The 16,022-nt window shown below is 41.0% G+C and overlaps 2 protein-coding genes across 5 annotated transcripts; one reads left to right on the forward strand and one right to left on the reverse strand.

Moving 5' to 3' along the window:
- Positions 1-385: 385 nt before the first annotated feature.
- On the reverse strand, positions 386-6,604 carry NIF3L1 (NGG1 interacting factor 3 like 1). Of its 3 annotated transcripts, none has more exons than XM_063341302.1 (7): positions 6,535-6,604; positions 5,687-6,130; positions 4,794-4,959; positions 4,220-4,346; positions 3,717-3,855; positions 2,253-2,336; positions 386-1,546 (listed from the first exon to the last, which is right to left on the reverse strand). In XM_063341302.1, the coding sequence occupies exons 2-7, from the start codon at positions 6,120-6,122 to the stop codon at positions 1,362-1,364; spliced, it is 1,137 nt and encodes a 378-aa protein (XP_063197372.1). In that variant the 5' UTR covers positions 6,123-6,130; positions 6,535-6,604; the 3' UTR covers positions 386-1,361. The 3 variants fall into 3 exon arrangements, with proteins under 3 accessions (XP_063197372.1, XP_063197373.1, XP_063197371.1); XM_063341303.1 differs by lacking the exon at positions 6,535-6,604 and adding an exon at positions 6,378-6,528; XM_063341301.1 differs by lacking the exon at positions 6,535-6,604 and adding an exon at positions 6,361-6,528.
- A 6-nt stretch (positions 6,605-6,610) lies between these two features.
- PPIL3 (peptidylprolyl isomerase like 3) lies at positions 6,611-15,771 on the forward strand. Of its 2 annotated transcripts, XM_063341305.1 has the most exons (8): positions 6,651-6,720; positions 7,256-7,331; positions 7,650-7,696; positions 8,900-8,974; positions 9,773-9,866; positions 10,535-10,602; positions 11,061-11,179; positions 12,858-15,771. In XM_063341305.1, the coding sequence occupies exons 3-8, from the start codon at positions 7,694-7,696 to the stop codon at positions 12,982-12,984; spliced, it is 486 nt and encodes a 161-aa protein (XP_063197375.1). In that variant the 5' UTR covers positions 6,651-6,720; positions 7,256-7,331; positions 7,650-7,693; the 3' UTR covers positions 12,985-15,771. The 2 variants fall into 2 exon arrangements, with proteins under 2 accessions (XP_063197374.1, XP_063197375.1); XM_063341304.1 differs by lacking the exon at positions 7,256-7,331 and having other exon boundaries at positions 6,611-6,720.
- Positions 15,772-16,022: the final 251 nt, after the last annotated feature.

The raw sequence follows: 16,022 nt of genomic DNA on the forward strand, positions 1-16,022 counted from the left end.
AGCATGCAAGCTAAAGAAAATTACTGTGAATTAATTCCTGTGAGTTTTGCATTAAAAGTGGTTTATCCTGATTTCATGCTGTTTCTGGACAACTACCTCATCTACGCATTAATTTTTTGTCTCAAATTCTGTGTATGTGCTAAGTTAGTAGCATTTTAATGTCTTCTATAGCAATACAGAACTGCTGGATTTGGAGGGATCACTTCTACAGTCCTTTCCTTTACTGGGGAAAGAAGTTGTTTCTGCCTTAGTTTACGGAGAGGTCTTCATGGTATTGATAAGAATGACTGCCTTTATATAAGCTCAGTAGCAGATAATACTGGAGTCATCTCTTGCCACTTACATTTAAATGGAACAAGACATATGCAATTATGCAGTAAAGACATTGCTTGATGAGCCACTTTTATTAACAAACTTAAAAGGATGGTGCCAAAATCTTTACAAATTTGCAATGGAAATATTTTCATTTTGTTTAAATATTTTTCTGGTGTGCACATAATGCAGAGAGGGTAAGGTATGCAACTGCGAGATTTTTTGTCTTTGAAAAAAAAAGAAAACACAACGAAAAGCCTAACTTAAAAAATAAAACCCAAGCATTGCCAGTGGTGAAAATGCTACTTGTTCAGTTTTAGTAATCCTGTAATTAAGAACCATAGTTACAGAAACTGTTTTTAAAAGAATGTAACAAAGGCACATTAAATTAATTTACAGCTTTGTTAAGGAATTGAGTTGTAACCTTCCAAAGCTTTTTTAATTGAAAGTCCCTCTGCGAAAAAGCCTTAAAGCTGCATTAATGGTAGGTTGTGCAATTGAATACTCGTACCAAATACCCGAATTGTGTTCTATATTTGCATATGAGTGATGTCTTAACAAAACTGTTAATGCAAACAGGTCATCTACACCTTCGTTAGCTAGGTGTGTGATTTATTAGCTAAAATATCAATGACTTGTGCTGACATGATTCGACCTAACTGCAGTAGGGTAGAACTGCTGTGTAAGTTTAAAACGGGAGATAAGTCAGGTTTTTATATTTTACCCAAACCAATCCTTGAGTATCACAGTTATCAAATATATCTAACAAGAGTATGCAGTAACAGTAAATTTATTCAAGTGCAGCCCAGTAATTGAGTAAATCAGCCTTCTGTAGCCCAAACCAAGCATTTATTTATCTGACAGGTGACAAAACACATCACAAACTTTGAGGGAACATAATACAATCATTCTGAACCAATCAATATCAATACAAACATCTCTGAACCAATTCAGAGCATCTTCATTAAGCTTGCAGTTGGATAGGTCTGTGCAAGATACCGTGAAATCCTTGACTGAATTCTCTCACTCCTGTGCTGTTTTTTTTTCTCCTATGCCACCTGGAGGGGATCTCTATCTTTCTCAGACACGATTATATTGATTTTGTAATGCAGGTGGCTCGCTAGCATGTCACGCAGCTCTGACAAGAAGCCTCGCTCAGTGTTACTGTGCTCACACAGAACAACACTTATCCCATTGGCAACTGCATCCAGAACGTCGTGGTGGGACATCTCTCCTGCCATTTTGAGAAAGAAATGCCATGTAGATCACTAACAGTACAGTTCAGGTAACCAATTTTTTGCAACGTATGCAGAATCTTAGCTAGAAGCTGGGAAGTCCATATGGGGTAACGCAACACCATCTGCTCTGTGTAAGAGCTGACTCCGGTATCCCTTGAAGGACTTTTAGCTGATATCCCCCGTATACAACCGAGACGAAACCACATAAATTCCATGTCCTTTTTGAATAGTGGTAGATTCTGCCACTTTGGGCAGGGAATAAGAGTGCGCAGAGTGATTTGGAAGTGGACTATCTGGATGTCGTGTGGGTTGCTGTGATGGACGACAGCAATTGGGAAGCCTTGCAAAGAAGCTGCCTGAGGGTCAGCTCTGCAGGGCTGTACGTAAGGGAGAGGAGGGACAGGCCCTGCCAAAGAACTTCCTCAAGGTAAGTACTACAGAATGCAAGGCAGCCTTCACATTGTTGACCAAGCTGTAGGGAATAGTTGTCCCACTGTCAGAAAAGAGCATAATGGACTAAATGTCCTTTGGTTATCTCTAATGTTATTCTTCTGTTGTTCCAATAACTAACTGATTGTTCCTCAATTGTAACAGGCAATTCTGGCCAAATCTTTCAACAGCCAGTCAACTCTTTTTTTTTTTCCCTGTTTTTTTCTTTCCTAGTGACTATAAAGATAATGAAACAGCAACATAATCTTTTACCTGTGAGATAGAGGTCAGCTTCCGTTCCCTTTAGGATGCTGCTCCCAGAACCAGCACACAGAGCAGCTTTCTTCACTGGCGATTCTGCAGGATACAAGGTGCCACAGTTAAACTCCTTTCCCTCTGTCCAGCCCTCATGTCAGTATTGCTGTTGTTTCACAATAACTCCTAACTTGATTTTAGGGTCAATGTAAATTTGTTGGAGGAAGAGACACATCTGTCAGTCTGAAAGAGTCGGGGGCCCATAACATCTCTGATAATACAGCAAAGTCCTCTATGCACCAAATAGATAATGTAGATTTTTTTTTTTTTTCTTCAAGAGGTGGCAAAGTTTGCAAAAAACTACAGCACAGAAGCTGGCTACTGGCTAGTTCTCTTCTAGCAAGATCTTATTTAGTGAGGTTTCTGAACCCTTTAAAAGACTGCTACTCTTTCCAGGACTCCCGTGTTCCACCATCATTAGTTTTCCAACTAATGATGCCACTACAGCAGCATTTTGCCTCCGAGATATACTGGCTCCTAACTTTTAGCTCTCAGAAGACCACTCTCAATGCCAGCTGAGAGCTGCTCCATGCCATTAAAAATCTGGCTGTTTGCTGTGATTGCTGATTCCAAGCTATTACATATGTGGCGGCAACAGGAAATTTAATTCTCCATATCTATTACATTCACTACGGAAGAGGGGACACATGACACAGAGTTTTCGAATTTTGTTAAGGTTTTACAGTATGTTGCCATGTAATTACTGTTGACTTAAGTGAAGTCACACCACTACAATCCCACACCATAATGAGAGGCTTCAAAATAAGTTTGGGGTTTTTTTTTAGTGCAATTGATAGTATAAGAGGCTTCTAAGATGACTTCTGTCTTGTAAGTTACAAAGAGTTCTCAACAAATTTGCTCTCACAAATTGCTCCTTGGAGGTTAGGGTAGGTAACTAGAATAAGAGGATGCTTGCTCCACGTTTTACTAGTGACCCATTCTCAGAGCTAGGATAGTTCACCTTCTTTGCCACTATTTCTGTTTTATCAAAACATGGATGGTTACATGTTTGTAAGGATACCATAGAGTGTCTTACTATTTTAAGGTGCTTCAAAATTTAACATTGAGTCACAAAAGGAAGTGTACAATAAAATGCTACACATTTGTGTCTGATATCCTGGGGGGTGAAAAACCTTCGTCATTACACAAATTATGAAAAAGGATGTCTGATATTCAACTCGTACTGTCCCTTCTTCACAGTGACAACCAGCATAATATAGAACTTCCAGTTAAAAATACAGATGACATTCTTTTTGCATGATAGTATCACATACATTCTAGAGTGTTGCTTCTTGTCTTTAACAGTCCTTCATAGTACTTGGAAGTAAGCCTATCCAGTGCAGCAGTACTTCACACACTCATGCTCCTTGTCTTCCTGGAATACTAGTTCTAATGGACAGTCTTACTTACAAGCCTGTTTACCTAGCGTCTTGCCCATTCCCACGGCTAAGCGGATGTGGGGCAATTTTAGGTGGCTTTTGATACGCGCAATTATGTCTGATAAGGAGACTGGTTCGCTCAGTGTGCACAGACGTCCCATTCCAGTATGGGGAAGAAGAGGCTGAAAAGAAATTAAATTAGTGTAAGAAAGCTAACTCCAGAAGTCTGCATTGCTTTCCATACTGTACAAAGACGCTTATATCGGCCATTCAGAAGGAATGCCTGAACTTTACCAAAAAAATATATATGCAATGTTCTTGTATGTAACATACTAACTACAGTAGCTATTGGAACTTATTTAAGAATAGTACAGGCCACACAGCTACTTTCATTGTTTTGTAAAACGTGTGTGGCTTCAAATCCCCACAGGCTGGTATTTCAGAGCACTGACGGGGTAGCAAAGGAAACCCGTGATGCTTCAGTGTTTAGGGCAGTCAGCTCACACAAGTAATACATTCACTGGAAGTAATACATGATTTTGTTACCTTTTGTAATAAGAGAATCTCGGTCTTGTGATAAAGAAGGCTGTTCTGGGACAATAACGCCACCACCTCCAGCAGTGCTTTCTGAGAGCAGTTCAAACTGACTCGTGTTTGCTCCTCACCTTCAACCCTGAGGAAACATACGCTTGGTGCTTGCTAAGAAACTACATAAAATTTCAGCATCATATTAATATAAAACAATGCTATTCTATCCCAGTGGCTATTCTACCACAGAGAAAGGAAAAAAAGAAGGCATTGCAATAGCCTAGCCTAGTCTACTCTCTTGGAAGAAACAGATAATGGGAATTTAACTCATCTGTCCTCATCAAATTTCCTGTTAATACTCTTCTTTACCATCTCTAATCTACGTTATGCTACACTAAGTTGCTGTTACCATACAGTGTAACATAGGTTGATCAGAAAGGGATGATTATTCCTTAAGTTTCTAGATCTGTTGCTGAAAAAAATGGCAGCAATGCACAGAGGAACAAAGTGATTATGACAGTGAAATACAATTCCAGCAACTTATTGTTTCAAACAACAGAAAGAGCACAATGGTAGAGAATGAAGCAGATACCTGGCAGGGAGAGTAGTGAGACAGGAGATCTCTTTGAGGTCATTGATTTTGGACAGCACCTTGTCCAGATGCTCGGTGTTGTCCACGCAGAATTCTACGTGGTGAGTGCCCTCAGCTGGATAGTGTGGCGCAGTTGATGGATGCAATGGGACAGAAGTACAGGCACCTGAGACAACAGTACAAGATTGCTGTTTTATAAAGCTGGATAAGTATCCTAACACTGATTTAGCATCTATACTAAAGAAATTCAACATCAAGATGCAAATTTTGCACTTAAATCCATTTTCCCTGACCAGAACTGAGGACTTCTTGCCCTTTTGTCTCTATTAGGCACAGTCTGGTTTAAGTGTGAAGAAGTTGATGGATATGTATTATTTGTTATTCTTAAGGCCATCTGTTTTATCCTAAGAGTTGTACAAAACCAAAATAGTTCCCGATTTGTAAATCAGGCTGGAAAAGACATAGCTATTTTCATTTATGAGGCACAATACAGGATAAAAATCTAAAAGAATTTCAGATGCCTTAAGTCCTTTGCAAACAATGACATCTTGCACTTTATAAATTAAAGGTGGTCATTAAAAGTCAGTGGTCTAAACTTTGCTACCAAGAGGGACAATAAATATGCTGCACTAGTTCCAACTACATCCAATAGCACAGGCACGCATCTGAAAACGCATCTGTTATTCCTCACCACGATAAACTCCCTAAAATATGTTTAGGGTACTGAGAAATACTACAAGAATATGGGTAGGGAAAAAAAGAAAAAAAAAAAAAGTCCTCAAATCATACCTGGAAAAGCTGGAAGAAAGGAAAATGAGGGAAGGTCCCCAAATAAAATAGCATATACTGATTAATAATTTTAACCTTTTTGTTTGTTTTTAACAGAATCTCACCGAGTCCCTTCGTTAGCCAGTTATTGACTCCGTGAGGTATGGCATCATATACTGTATGTGGAGAGTAAATCCCGATTCTGTGCTCCAGGGCTCGGACCACCAGCCGTTCCTTCCAGGTCTTCCACGTCACTCGCTTGAGTGGTGTGAATATAGGGGGGTGGTAAGACAGAATAAGGTCTGCCTTCTTCTGCACTGCCTCTTCCATCACCTCCTCGGTGAGATCGTTAGTGAGGAAAAGGGTGTTCACAGTGTGGGGAGGACTCGGTTCCACCAGCAGCCCCACATTGTCCCAGCTTTCAGCCAGAGAGAGGGATGCGAAATCATTCAGGGCAGAAACGACCTCCCTGAGATCCATCAGGGAGCGTGAGAACAGACGGCCCCAAGAACGGATGCAGCGGAGAGGCCAGCGAACCCGATGGGTGCCAGGCAGAAGCATGCAGCTATCTGTAGAGGGGGAAAAAAAAAAAAAAGGCAGGAATAAGCCTAGGTAATTCTCTGAAATCGCAGAGTTAAGAGCGTTCCGGCTGCGAACGCCGCCCCACGGTCAGAGGGGAGCGCGGCCCGTCCTCCCGCAGCCGCCGCCGCGGGGACACCCTCCCGCCCCTCGGGGCTCTCGGGGTGAAGCACCACAAACGACCCCGCGGAGTCGTGCAAGAAGCCGACGGAACTTAAACCTTCTCTATCTTCATACGCTAAATCCGACCCGCGGAATCCAACCGGAGGAGCGTCTGCCTCTCGGAGGAGGAACAAGCGGGGCGGGGACGGGCAGCCTTTGAGGCACCGCCAGCGGCCTCCGCCCAGGCCACCAAAAACAGATCCCCGCCACCGCCGCGGGGCCCAGCGCTCACCTCACGCCAGAGCAGGAGGAGGGCCAGGACTACGGGGCGGAGCCTGCGCCCGGCCCCGCCGCTTCCGCCGCGCTAGCGGGGCTCTCCGGGGCGGAGCTGCGGCCGGGGTGGCCCGGCCCCTTCCTGCCCGCCTGAGGGGAGCCCCTGGCCGGCGGCGGGCGCTGGGTTGGGGTTCAGCCTCGGCAGGTTTGTGCTAGGCCCCCGTATGGCCGGGCGAGGGTGAAGGTGCCGGGGCGGCGCGGGAAGGCCGAGCTGGCGGCCGCGGTGCGGCGGGGATGGCGGGAGCCCTGGGCGGAGTCGCTCGCCGGTGGAGGAGCCGGGCCGCGCCCTGCGGCCACGGGGGCGGCGGGGTCCGCGCATCCCGTGTGTGCGGTTTCGGTGGAACTACCTCAGACCGACGGCGGCGTGTAGCCGTCGTTCTTTTTTTTGCCGATCTGAGGTAGTTCCGAGGGCGGCCCTTGGGGTGCAGAACCGGGACGGTTTCCCGCCGGCCGTGGCGCGCTGCAGCCCGGGTGAAGGGGGGCCAGGCCGGGGCTGGCTGCGGGCGGGTTTCCCGGCTGCTGTGAGAGGCCTCGGCACGCCGTGGGGCTGACCAGGGAGGGCAGTATACAGAGACAAAATTAGCGTGTAAAACTCGATTTCCACACAACTGCGATTTTATTATCGTAATTCCAAATGTTTTCTTTGGAAATATGACTTAAGATCCTGTGCTTGGATGCAGGTACCTGTCTGCTGCAGGCACTGACAGCTGCCAGAAGGTGGCTCCAAATCACACTTCTGTGATGTGGTACTGGCATGTGGGTTTTCTCTGTTAATTTGTCATTTATAAACCCATAATCTTCGGAAAAGCTGTGATTGCTTAGTATAAACTTTCATCTTAGGAAAGGGTGGGGTTTTCCCCCCTTTCTCTAAGCTATTTTCTTCTGTTACTTTCCAGTTCTTTATATGCTGCATAGTTGCATAATGCAAGTAAAACATTTATCCACAGAGTCCCTTGAACAGCACTTTAAAACTGTGTGGTGTAAAAGCATATATAACCACACAAATACTTTAGAATCAAAAAGGATTGGGAATTGGAAAACAAACCAACAAGTTTCCTCTTGTTTTCTCTGCAGGAAATTGTTATATACAAATTACCTCAGCTTTTTGACAAGCAGACATGGTGAGAACAATAGCGCTTTTTATACATTGTTATTCTTTCTGAAATGGTCATCTCTTGGAAAGTTAATACCTGCTCTGCATCTCAAAGGATTACATGTTTTACTCTGATGCTGTGAAGAATTTATAATGAAAAGTTCAGGTTTTCATTTCAGACTTCTGACAAGATATTGCAAAAGGGAAAATAGGTCCATCTACATCAGTCTAAAATATAATTAGACTTTCGGTTCTAAGATCCTGAATTTTAATCCTACTTTGGCCAATATTTGGTAATCTAGTTTGGTTTCTTTTACCACAGAAGCATTATTCAAGTTGCAAGCATGTAGCCCTGCTTCAGTGTATGTAACCTTCTACTCTTGCAGGCTTTTAAAAGTTTAGCAAATCAGGAAATAGAGATAAAACTCTGTGTCTTAAATTGTACATACAACTTCTATAGCATTTTCATGGATATTGCAGGCAACTATCTTCTCTTCTTTACTTGTGTACTTCTGGAACAATGTGCCAGTATCAACATGATCCTAATTTTTATTAGTTTTCCTGTACATTTATTTCCAGTATAGCCCCACAGTCATTGTTTTTGCATAGTTTAATACTGTCCATGGGAGCACTGTGATATATTTGGCCTATAGAGATATATTTGCTCAGGTGGCTGGGTAACTGCCATTTTAAATTTTATGAAAGTTACTTATAAATTCTGAAGAGAAGTGTGTAATTTTGTGGATTTGCTTGTTTGTGAAGGCAGATTATATACAGTGCCATTCAGAACTAGCCTTATCACTCAGAAAGCCGCAGGCAAGTAACATACATCAGTTGCTCCTCTGGTTGTAAACCAGTGAGGTATGTGCACCGTGCTGTCATCTGAAATAGATTAACCTTGATTCTTCAACTTCAGTTGAGCAATTCAGTGACTGAGTAGGTCCAGTTTGCAGATGAATAATGTAACTCTGGAGTGTAGCAGTGTGAAACAGAGCTTCTGCGTTACCGTGGCGAGCTTGATTTGTCCTGATACTAAATGAAACCAAGTACTTTCTGGTGGTTTTACTGGAAATGTGGAAGGTTTGTGATGGTAGTCTTGCTTGCGGCCAAATATTGAAACAATGGTCATATGTAGTGGGAACTTGCTTATGTTCATGGTGGGACTGGGAAATAAAACAGTCTGTTAGTATTTCATTGCTGATTTAATTATTATTTTCTGCATCTTGCTCAGGCTGTCACGCTGCATACTGACGTGGGAGATATTAAAATTGAACTATTCTGTGAACGTACACCAAAGACTTGCGAAGTAAGTCAAGTAACAGGAGCAGGTTTGCCTAGTGTTGAAACAGCAGTAGAAATAGTGGAGACTTGTAGAGGAGGTGAAGTGGCTTTTGCAATTCATCTTTTCACATAATGGAACACTAACGTTTTAAGCTGGTACAGTGCCTACTCCGCTTGTGGAACTTGTGCACTGTGTCACGCTGCATAGAGCTTTGCTGCATTTTTAAAATCATTTTTAAATCATCAGATAAGGTTTAGCTGAGGGCTGCTTCTCTCCAAGTTCCAGCATCTCCCAAAGTGTCCTTTATCCTTAAAGGGAAATATGGCACAGGCCTGGGATTCCCAAATTTCACAGGGTTTGCTCACACTCCCACAGATTTTATTTTAATTTAAGAGAGTGAGAATCACCTCTAGTTTGTCAGAGGCGCTGGGTTTTCCTTTAAGCGTGAATTAACATAATTTACTTTGTAACTAAAAAAGCTGAGACATGAAGTTATTGATTACAATATTACGTTTACAAAATAAAATGTTGAATGGAAGTGATACTTCTAAGCTGTCTCAGGATTCTTGTTTGTTCCGCAAGTCAGACAACCTTGTGCTGAAAACTTTATTTAAAATCTTTTGTATCTGTGACAGTGTCAAAGGAGCATATTAACTATAATTTATTTATGACTATTCTGTGGCAATACTCTGTGGAATTCACATGGCCATAATGCAAAGCAGAGGCAAAAGACTTAGTCTTGGTCTTGACAGTGCTGTCATTTTTAGTAAGAGGATACTATTTCTGAATTGCTTGTTAATATGGTTTGTTTCATTTTCTTAGAATTTCCTGGCTCTTTGTGCTAGTAACTACTACAATGGATGCGTATTTCACCGGAATATAAAGGGCTTCATGGTTCAGACAGGGGATCCGTTAGGTAAATTCTTCTGTCCGGGTCTCTGTATAGAAAAATGTACATAAATATAAAATACAAATAAAATAGAAAGATAGAAAAATAAATTATAAGTATGAATATTAAAACCAAAATGTAAAAATAAAATATAAGCATTATTGTATTGTTGATAGAGGTTTTTATGATGAGATTAGTGTTCTGTGGTAAGCTTGTGGAAGAGCACCTGTTACCCTAGTTCTAAATAATCATGCAATACTAAAGCATTCTACAAACATTACTTTTTCCAACTGTTTCCACTAAATATGATAGTTCTACTGACTTACCAGCTGTTGAATAGGTAGCAGTCATTACTGTGTTTTCTCTGGTTTCTGCCTGAAAGGCTACACTGCTTCTAAAGCATTTGGGGAAAACAGTGTCAACTGTTTGGGAGAAAATCTGATTCAGCTGTGCGTCTGTTTGTACTCATACTGAATTTAATTTGAGGATATGTCAGTGTTTTGTTCTGCTACTTAATAGGTGTTCCTTATATAGAGGTATGTCTCTGCTCAGTATCAACACATGAGATCCCAATCCCTGCCTCAAACAAATTACAGGCTGTCTAGGGTCTTTGTTGTACAATGTTATAACAGTACATCATTTCTGGATGTTTCAATCTGAAAATCCAGTAATCTATTGTGGTGCTTCTTTGTCAGGCACTGGGAAAGGAGGTAACAGCATCTGGGGCAAGAAGTTTGAAGATGAATTCAGTGAATACCTAAAGGTATTTCTGCCCTCTCATATGCAGTTATGTTTTCATGTGAATTTTCTTTACACGTTGGAGAATGATCAGTGTTGTGTTGTACTGTGTTAAATACCTCTGTCGTAAATGTGAAGCAAAGTATAATCCCACAATAAAGGGATAGAAGCTTTATTATTAAAATAGAAACAGGGATTTCTGTACTTGGCAAGTTAGGTTTGAGGGTTTTCCTCACTGAGAACAGAAGTAGAAAGATTTTTTTAACAAAGCATTTTTCGTGCACTGAAGGCAAAGAAGTAATTTTTCATTGTAAGAGCAATTTTGAGGAGCCAAATATAGACTGTGACAGAATATATTGGCAACCAATTTTTGTTCTTAATAATGGTATTGAGGCAGAGTACTAAGTCACAGAGCACTCTGTACAGGTTAAAGTCTGGCTTTCACAGATGTGTATTCATGTGGAGTTTTTCCCCCTTTTTCAGCACAGTGTCCGTGGGGTAGTTTCAATGGCAAACAATGGTCCGAATACCAATGGATCGCAGTTCTTCATCACTTATGGCAAGCAACCACACCTAGACATGAAGTACACTGTGTTTGGAAAGTAAGTGATCCAACTGCATGCCTCCGAATCATAGCGTGTTAAGGATCTGAATATTTCAGGGCTAATGCAAGGCAAATTCACAAGTGTCTGGTTCTAAAACTCCTTAAAATATTGGTTGTATATATGCAAATATATGCTCTTGCACTGTCACCAGAATTAGTTGCTCCAAAATGCTGCTCCTCTTTTCTTAGTAGCAGCGGATTCGGTGGAAATAGGCATATTAAAAATTACCTGAAGAATGGAACTTTTTTTCCTTTCTTCCACCACTCCCCACCCCACCACTAATTTTTCCAGCTTGACTTTTCATCCATGCACAAATGGATGCAGCCTGATTTTAAGCAAACGCCGTAACAACCGGATACACAGTTGTAGGGTTTACTGAGAAGCAAGAATCTGATTTTGGACTGGATCTGGGGATGGGTGTGGTACTTACATGGTCATGCGTCTGTTCAGGTGGAACTTCGTATTGGTCAGGTAAAAGTCAGGGAACTGACAGTTTGTAAAATCAGATGAGGTTGTTTAAGATGCATCATTATTTAAAAACATTCTTATGATAATAGACACTACTGATAATATATCATCCTTAAAGTGAATATTTAATTTTTGAGTCTTTCAGATACTGCTTTTTCTATCTCAAAATCACGGTAATGTCTTTTTTGCTTGTTGTTAAAAACCCTCTAGTGTACAAGTGAATCTGCTGAGAAAAAGTTGTCTTTGTTAAATAGAGTTAAATATTCAAAGGAGACTATCGAAATGTAAAAATACTATTTTCTAATACTTGTATTGTTTATAGACATCTAAGTATAGGTGTTTCTTTCATTTCTGAGTTTGTTAGAAGTGTGATTGAAAGTCAGTTTTTTAGACGTCTTTCATAGAAAAGAGTAGAGGCTCTGACAGATGAACTTTGCTAGATCTTCTGTGGCAGTTTAAGATATTCCTGCCCCAGTTGCAGAATCAGCAGAACAGCATACGCAGTCCATGCTGGCCCACAATCCAGCATCCTAGATTCAAAGAGGTGATGGATGTCACTGAATTGAACTGCGAACAGCACAGCATGTTTTCTGCCGAGTCCATCACTGGGGAATAAACTGCCAAGATTTACCAGAACTAGTTATTTAAACAAAAAAGTAAGAGATTTGTTAGAACAATCTCTGTTGCTGCTTCTGCAGCCTGAACAGGAAATCTGAAAGCCTAAACATATTTGTGCCATTAGATTTACACAGTTATTAATGATTCTGTCCAATCTTGTCTTCGAGTCAGAAGGTTAGAAATTATAATCTCACATTTGAAAATTGATTTTCCAGCCATAGGATTTCAGTAATTCACAGTGAAGTTTGGTGTGGCCAGTACCTTGGTGCTACTTAAACTATGCTTGATCAGTCTTGTCTGCCAGGAAGTACGGCCAGGGTCTTTATACAGCTATGGTTGGTATAAAATATGATACTGTCAGGTCAGTGGGAATTATTCATAGTTTTTATCAGAACCTGTCATAGATGCTTAATATTTCCTTTCAAAATACGTTATATGCTATATATAATGTTTTGTTTCTTATTTGTATTGTTTGCTTGCAAAGTCCTTGCCCTATGATACTTAACTGTAAAGTGCTTTGAGATATCTCAGTTGTGAAATTTAAATCATTATTAGAAGGAGATTCTTAGCGCCTCTGCTTTTCTTTCAGAGTTATTGATGGCTTGGAGACCCTGGATGAGCTGGAGAAGCTGCCTGTGAATGAGAAAACCTACCGACCTCTTAATGATGTTCGCATTAAAGATATTACAATTCATGCCAACCCTTTTGCTCTGTAGCCACAGAGTGCCTCAACACATTCTTTAGAGACTGATCAGATTGACTGCTGGATTATGGGGTTTAAAGTGTCATTAAAAAGGGTAACTTGAGCTGGATCATACCTTTGCTCATTGGATACAGGATTTTCAGGTGTTGTGACATTGTTTGGGAGTTACCACAGAGGAGTCTTGTGCTTTAGAAGCCAGTTTTTTCAGAGTATCTTCCAGGATTTTGATTTTTAAACATTGTTTTTTATACTTGTAAAATAAGAAAAGACTTTTAAAAATATATATTTTTTTGCAAATCTTTTGTTTTCCGACTTATCTTTCTTAGTGATACTATCTTGAAACAACGTCCTTTGCTACAGTTTCATACTACCAGTTTTGTGAAACTTTCTCATGTAAGTTCTAATTTTCCTTACTTTGCTGGTTTTTAGAAAACTGATTTAAGATATGCAAATTTTTCCCCTAGGTGAGAGCAGTGTCATAGATAGATTTCTCTTCTAGAGGATTAAAGATGGTGTTTGGAGGAGTGCTTGCTCTTGTGCTGCTCTGTTGGAATGGTAACCTCTTCAGCCTTCCCAAGAAGTAGATTGGAAACAATCACTTCTGCCTCTAGCACAACGCTTTTGGTATGAAAGAGTAAGTGTTTGTGTCTTTACATAGCTGTTGATTGAAACTAGGTAACCATGGCTTTACTGAAATGTGTTTTTCATCACTTTATTGCACAAACAATAGGGGGTGAACACAACAAAGAGTAGAGACAAAAAGACTGTGATCAGACTTCTAAACAAGAATATCATGATACAGCCAAAATAATAACAGATACTGTGGCCAAGATGATGTTGAACAAATAACAGAAAGTTGTTACTTGGTCTTATTTGAGACCAAATGTTGTTGGACTTTAATGAGAAAGTCTGCAAGAAGGTACAGAGATATCTGAATATTGACTGGTCAAGAGGAAAAATAAAATACATGCATACATATGCACGTGTGTATATATGTGTGTGTGTATATGTATATATTGCTGATCTTATGCTCAAGTCACTTACTATAGTAAGCATAAAATGAACTGATTTAAGCAGGGAAAAGAGAGTGATTTGTACACATCAAAAAAGCAGTTCTCCACCTTGGGCATACTGGGAAAAGCAGAATGTTCTACTCTTCCTTGTAGATTTAAAAAATGCATTTTGGCATCAGTTTGTTTTCATAAAGCAGGAAAAAATCAACTCATTTCCATGTAAGTTCACTTTCTGGCTCTGTAATATGTGGAGGTGAGAAGATGTATTTCCAGTTCCAACTGTGCATGAGAGACCTGGACAGGAGAGAGTACCCGCACTTCCTGCATCCAACTCTTACCATTCTGGAGTTCTTCCCGGGATCCCCCTTGGACTCAGTCAACATCACTTAGCAAAGTCCATTCTCATGTATACGCCCTGTAATCCTTAGGAGGTGCAGGTCCAGCTGACTTGCAGCCTGCTTCAGACCAGTATTTCCCATTTCGAGACTTTGCCTCTTAAGAGGAGAACTTATTTGCAAGAGAAAGGCAAGGATATGCCAGGTACAGATTACTGAGGCATTAATGAGCAGAGTTAATCAGTGCCCTCACTCTGGGACAAAGTTTCTGTATTCTGAATGGAGCATTGCTTAAAGCTCCTACCTGTTGCTCCAGACTTAATACATTTTACCATAATACCTCCATCAGTCAAGTAATGTATTTAATTATTTTATCTGTGTGCTCTTTGTGTCTTTTCCGTGTAACCAGTGGTAATAGCAAGTAGACAGAAGTGTGCAACTGCATGTTTGCCTGCCGCACTGACACTGCTGCCATGCAGAAGGAATGCGTACTGGAAACTTTCCTGGAGTGCAAAGGAACCGATAGTTTTAAGTGCTGACATCTAGCACTAAACTGGAAACAGTTTCAGGTCTATGCTTGGTTTTGTTTTTGTTTTTGTTGTTTTTTTTTTTCCCTCCACAAAAAGAAGGCTGTTACATAGAATGTGTGAAATAGCCCCCTTTCTGGAGGGTACATTAAATTTAGATCCTTTCTGCTTTACCTAAAGCTATGCACTGGAAGGAGAGTGATCTAATGGGACAGGGTTACATCCTAACTTTTTAAAATTGTATTGTGTCTCTTTTCCTGTTGGTGGGTCTGAACCTTTTCCAGGTTCTCCCTGAGAACCTGGAATACAATGAGAAAAATAATGGTGGGGTTGGTCCCATGCACTTGTTGAAGAGAAAGCAAGATGGAGGGTAGGAAGTCGGCCAGCTGTGGAAGTGTGTGATTGTGTGGGCAGTTGCAGGGTACAGCATATGTGCTGTTTAGTTGTTGCACGTAAAGAGCTGGTGTGTCACCAGCTGTTTGGACTTTTGTGACATATATAATCCTTTAAATAGCAAAAATGTTGCAGACAGTGCTCTTCTGATTGTCCTTGACTTGTGCTTTATAAACTCCCGTGTTTAATTCCATCACTCGGGTCCTTTATAGCAAACACTATAGCCATAGGGTGAGTTCTGTACAAATAGATCTACCCGTGCAAAGAAAAATGTGTACATTAACACAACAATCTTGATGCGATGATGATGATGACGATGACTGTGGTGGAGGGTCTCATTGCGTATATTCTAGATTGTCTCTGGCCTTTGCTGGCATTAGAGAAACAGTAGGTGAAGTTGGTGTTATAAGTGTCGTGCTGGGGCAGTACTTGGTCTAAGCTGGCGAGCAACGGACAAAAAGAAAATCACAGTGTTTTACCTATGGACAGTGACAAACGTACATGTGTAATGTACATATTGCATGTTGATCACAGGTGTTAAAAAATAATACAGAGACAGAGGAGGGTCATTTGTCAGGGTGGAGGTGTTTCAAAAGGTTTAGTCCTTCCCGGAATAAAAAAATAAATAAAAAATCATTGTTTTTTAGGGAACTGATGCGTACAGGCTGCTGTGGTGTTTCAGGACAGCTTTATCCTTGCATGCTCTTTTCCCGCGTGAATTTGTTTGCACCCGAGACGTCTGACTGCTCATCGCGGCTGTCGGAGAACCCAGCTCCCTGCCGA

Source organism: Chroicocephalus ridibundus, chromosome 7 (assembly GCF_963924245.1).
Source record: "Chroicocephalus ridibundus chromosome 7, bChrRid1.1, whole genome shotgun sequence".
Taxonomy (NCBI): Eukaryota; Metazoa; Chordata; class Aves; order Charadriiformes; family Laridae; genus Chroicocephalus; species Chroicocephalus ridibundus.

Excerpts from the sequence above, each read along its gene's own strand:
- NIF3L1 (XM_063341302.1), bottom strand. The coding sequence starts at position 6,122 with ATGCTTCTGCCTGGCACCCATCGGGTTCGCTGGCCTCTCCGCTGCATC. Across the intron at positions 4,960-5,686 it reads CTGGCTAACGAAGGGACTCG|GTGCCTGTACTTCTGTCCCA; the intron begins GTGAGATTCTGT and ends CTGTTGTCTCAG. Across the intron at positions 2,337-3,716 it reads GGGAATGGGCAAGACGCTAG|AATCGCCAGTGAAGAAAGCT; the intron begins GTAAACAGGCTT and ends TGTATCCTGCAG.
- PPIL3 (XM_063341304.1), top strand. Across the intron at positions 9,867-10,534 it reads TCAGACAGGGGATCCGTTAG|GCACTGGGAAAGGAGGTAAC; the intron begins GTAAATTCTTCT and ends CTTCTTTGTCAG. Across the intron at positions 10,603-11,060 it reads AATTCAGTGAATACCTAAAG|CACAGTGTCCGTGGGGTAGT; the intron begins GTATTTCTGCCC and ends CCCCTTTTTCAG.